This window comes from Priapulus caudatus, unplaced genomic scaffold (assembly GCF_000485595.1).
Source record: "Priapulus caudatus unplaced genomic scaffold, Priapulus_caudatus-5.0.1 Scaffold7, whole genome shotgun sequence".
NCBI lineage: Eukaryota > Metazoa > Priapulida > Priapulimorpha > Priapulimorphida > Priapulidae > Priapulus > Priapulus caudatus.
Window position 1 is genome coordinate 965,174 of NW_014577068.1, and position 4,789 is coordinate 969,962.

General features: G+C 40.4%; 1 protein-coding gene across 2 annotated transcripts; it reads left to right on the plus strand.

The window, feature by feature from the left end:
• The first annotated feature begins 694 nt into the window (after nucleotides 1-694).
• LOC106805774 (PIH1 domain-containing protein 2-like) lies at nucleotides 695-3,586 on the plus strand. 2 transcript variants are annotated; one of them, XM_014807504.1, is made up of 3 exons: nucleotides 695-805; nucleotides 917-1,040; nucleotides 1,132-3,586. In XM_014807504.1, exons 2-3 carry the CDS (start codon nucleotides 1,001-1,003, stop codon nucleotides 1,986-1,988), a joined length of 897 nt encoding a protein of 298 aa, XP_014662990.1. In that variant the 5' UTR covers nucleotides 695-805; nucleotides 917-1,000; the 3' UTR covers nucleotides 1,989-3,586. The 2 variants fall into 2 exon arrangements, with proteins under 2 accessions (XP_014662990.1, XP_014662982.1); XM_014807496.1 differs by having other exon boundaries at nucleotides 922-1,040.
• Nucleotides 3,587-4,789: the final 1,203 nt, after the last annotated feature.

Here is a 4,789-nt window from a genome sequence, read left to right on the forward strand (position 1 = left end):
TTGCTTGATTTTGCCTGCGCTTTGCATACCAACAATTAATGCAGAATGATTCAAGCACTTTCCTTCTTTTTCAGATATCAAAGCTAGTTTTGTTGCCATGTAAAATTTTGATTTCCTTGAAGTCCTGTCAATGAATTAGAAGAAAAAGAAAACAAATAAAGAATATAGCCAAATTCCATCAAATTGTTTTCTGTATTTTTTAGCGCAAAATTTCGAAGGGCACTTTGAAATCTAGACCGTATTTTCCAATACGGCAAATACGGTCTGAATCCGCCCCTGGTACGTGCACACGCGAAGACTGTACATAGCATTACAACGACATAGATGCATGAGTATGTGTACTGTATGGTTGAAATACAAAATATTTTGTCACAAATGACCTGACCCGGAAGAATTCGTGGCTAAGTTCGCGCATGGTTCCATTGGGACTAGAATTCTTCTTCGATATAGCTGGAATTAGACTTGTGAATTTCGACTTAGACGAAGATTTATCAAAGTAAAAACATAAGGAAAGATCGGGACTTTTGTGGAGCTTCTACTTCGCCGATTTTTCGACTTGTGCGATGTCGACTTAGGCGAGGTCGACTGTACTACTAGATGGGGGCAATGTAATTTTGGATTTCCTGAAATTGTTCCGCTTCCACACTTGAACTAATGCAAATTAAATTTATTTTTTATCAACTTAGGTGTGGAATATGCTAAGTGACTTGCAGATGGAAGCACCTGAGGAGTATCACAAGTTGCTCAAGTCGTCTATGAACGAAATTCTACCTCCTCGGGCAAATATGTGTTTTTCTACAGTAAGGTAAGATTTTCATATCAATAAGTTCTTGATTATTGTAGCAAATAATTAGTTGAATATTGTTAAATTTAATGCCATAGTGGTGATTACTCAGGATGTCAACTTTTTTCTAAGGTTAGAAATGACACAAGAGTCTTTGTCAATGTCTGCCAGTGGAATAAAGTTCCTGCACCACGTTCTAAGTGTGAAGCAATCTCAATGTTGGCTGGAACCTGGGATACAGGATTTGACCAGAAAGGTACTTTTAAAGTTTTTAAATTCATTTATTGATTATCTTTCTTGCTCATTAAATTGAAATTTGAACGTTACCGAAACAACTTATATTTCAGGTTCGTTCAGTGTGACTGCCGTCGCTGTAAATTCTTCAGTCTTGGAAGAATGCTGCAGTAACAATGAGGAACGTCAGATGTTGATAGACCTGATTATTTCCTTCATTGAACATCATTCTGCTGTCAGTCTCTCACACACATACTCCTTGCTGCCAGATACCAACTTTCAGCCTGGCCTCAAAACGCTCAGCCTGGAAAAGTTCTTTGTAGTGCAGCCCCGTATTGGTGACGGATCACTGTTGACACCAAATCCCTCATCCCTCGTCAATGTCCTATCAGAGAAGAGAAATTCTGCAAAGCCTACCACCATAGCTAATTCAACATTAAGTGGCAGTGCTGATAATCACAAAAAAGAGTCAACTGCAAGTAACAGTTCTAAACCAGAACCGTCTCTAGTGGACTATTATAAAACGCAATTAAAAGAAGTTAAAGATCATGGGTCTGATATGATGCCAAATGATAAACACTCGCCAGCACCCAGTAGTGAAATTTCGGGGCAAGATCGTGATGTAGTTATTTGCTCAACACCCACTTTATTGGATATGAACGAAGTCTCGACTAAACACAGCACGGATTTGAGTGCAAAAAAGAGTCATGTAACAACACCAAAGCATGTGGTTGAAATACTGCCACAAGAGGGAGCATGTGCGAAGAGAGTTCAGGTCACCATCACACTGCAAGGCATATTGACAGCAGCTAGTTGTCAGCTTGATGTTACGCAGGAGGATCTGACAGTTGTAGCTGGGCAGTACAGTCTCAATTTGAAAATGCCCTTCATGGTGGATGTTGACTCTGTTTCTGCAAAATTTGATAAGTCAACGAGTATACTCGTGGTCACATTAGACATCAAGCCATAGAAATAACCAGTATGGAATTTTTGTATGTCACCTTTACCAATAGTAAACCACTCCACCACAGAGTCACCACAGTAGACGTGAGATGAGCGCTGTCGCTCTGCGGCACTTGTTAGTTCTTCGAATATGTATGGAATATTTCATGTCTTCTTCCAGATGTTATACCTATTGTCCAAATATGTTATGAATGTGTTCTCTAACAGGCCAACGTGTGTCGATGTGTCTGGGCCTGTCACATCTAAATATAGTCGAGTAGAGAAATGATTAAGGATGATGCATGCTCAATTCATCTAGAATAATGTCATGCACTTATTAGATTATTGCAGAGTGATATTTCTTATCTCTCTTATAAGCAGCGTTTTGTGATGTACAGTTGAATCATAAGTCATACATGCAGTATTGGTTGCTTTTGGTGTCCTGATTATATCAACGAAAATATAATAGGTTGAATGCTAACGTACCCCACATAGGGAAACCAAGCACTAACGTTGGTGCCCCCGCTGTCCATCATTGCATATGAATGCTCTTTATATTCATAATATTTGTAACGTTTTGCTTATATAAGGTTATACTCGTAATAATATATGTAAGATTTGCTTGCGTAATATTCCACAGGCTGCAAATTAAAGCCATACAGGAATTCAGGCAAGCAGTTTTATCTATATAGAGTTATCTATAGTTTTATCTATATAGAGTTATCTATAGCTTTATCTATAGAGTTTGATATGAATTTCTGTCGCCGACAGACATTTGCTGTAGTTCCTCGAGAATACTAATATAGTGTCATGTCGCGATCAAGTTCGTACTGTGACTCGCTCTACTCTGTATGAATCCAAGGGTGGAACTCATCATCTATAGAATCTGTAAACCTGAGTCTACAGTAATTGAATTCCCCACGTTCACTGCCGGGCTCTAGTAGCCGTATAGTAGCCGTATATATAGTAGCCGTATAGCTAGTAGCTATAGTGCCGTATTGTCTATTAATGGTCATTGCGTTGAAATATAGCGAAAAAATATATATCGGGTAATAGCTATTTATTCCATAACGTTGTTTAGAAGTTGCCACGGTACCGGACCAATGTTGATACTATTACGTGATAAAATAGCGAACTGCTCACGGCCAGGAACACAAATGTTATAACTATAGTCACTGCTTGACATCATGCGCCTTGACTTTACTATAATCTGTTGTACCAGCAACAACTATTATATCCTGTATATCTACGATCGACACTTATATAAGGAGGTGTCAACCACGCCTGACTCGGAATTTTACAACGTAGGCCCTACATTACTTGCCCTTGCGTTTCTTCTTGATTTACCCATGTATTTACCACATGTAATACTAATGTTATTACCACATGTGTTACTGCCTGATAGACATGTCGCTGCCAGATTGACTAAGTGTTAGTGCCTGAAAGATCTTTTCTACTGATTTACGGATCCTACTGTGTGACGGACTTGTATTGCTGTTTGATGGACACTGGTGTTGGTTGGTGTTAACTTACGTGCGGCGTTACATTTATCGTGATTACCTAGTAGTGGCGCAAAACATTTTTACGTGATTACGAAGTACTTTGTAATGAAATATAAATATATAATAATAAATAAATAATTGGATCAATCAAACCATTCATGGGAACCACTGCTTTACGTAGACTATACGGAGTGGCGGGTAATTCTGTTTCTAGTAAACTGCTTCGAGTATCATGTGTACCGTGTACGATGCTGGAGGGTTCGATGCATCAAGCGATGAACTGACGATAATGCCCGGGGGGGGGGGTGCACTCGCCTCGGAACTGGGTAGGGGGGTGCCTCCGCGACATTGAAAACCTGACCTTGTCGCAAACCGCTTTGCGCCCTAAAATACACCCTGTCCCAATATGCTGCACTAAAAAGTATACCCTGTTGCAATATTGCACATTTCGGTTATGTCCTGTCCTGTAAATATATATAGGCAGATTGATAGATAGATAGATAGATATTGGCCCAATATTGGACCAATATCTGCCTATAATTGTCCAATATTGGCCTGGTGATATTGGCATAATATCAGCTTGATGGGTGTGTATCTAGATAACCCTGTGACAATAATGATGCTCGGAAAATATACCCTGTGCCAATAATGATGTTCGGAAAATATACCCTGTCCAGCGGCACGTCCCCATGGTCAGTACCTTTCAGTGCTTTCACAATGGGAGTGCCCTCCGCCCGGGCGATAATGATGACCAGGTTTGTCGTCCTGATGTTCTGCTTCCACGCTAGAGAGTAAGGTTACGTCCTTGTCGCTGTACTTGTCGCTGCGCACCTACTGTCCGCCGTTTCATCTACACCGTCGCCAGTATACGCTGGTAACATACGGTCACTATTTAGCAGGGATTAATAATGATGTTATTATTAATGTAATTAAATTAATTAGTATTAATGTCATTATTAACCCCTGCTATTGGTAAGGTAGTAATTCCGTATGCCGCTATTACATACACGTGGTCATTATTCAAGATGGTCTAGATTTTGGAGCAAAATAAAAAAATAAGCCTAGCTAATAATCGTAAATAACCCTACCGTGATTTTTTTGGTCCGTGAAAGCCTTGTCTCATACCGACCCCTACCACACTATGGACGTCGATCAAGAGCGGCGCCCGTCGCTCATTTACACAGTTGAGTCATGAAAATCCCCCCCTCAGGAATTTGCTCAGCGTACGGTTGCTGACACTCGCCGCTCGTGTTCGTCGTGTGGCTTCGCCCGCGGACTGCAGCGACTTGATGGGATGTACTACTATATGTATTCACGCGGCTACTAT

What these genes read in the sequence shown, in the direction of transcription:
- LOC106805774 (XM_014807496.1), top strand. Translation starts at nt 696, where the DNA reads ATGCTAAGTGACTTGCAGATGGAAGCACCTGAGGAGTATCACAAGTTG. An exon ending in ATGTGTTTTTCTACAGTAAG is followed by an intron (nt 806 to 921) that starts GTAAGATTTTCA and finishes TTCTAAGGTTAG; the next exon opens with AAATGACACAAGAGTCTTTG. An exon ending in TACAGGATTTGACCAGAAAG is followed by an intron (nt 1,041 to 1,131) that starts GTACTTTTAAAG and finishes CTTATATTTCAG; the next exon opens with GTTCGTTCAGTGTGACTGCC.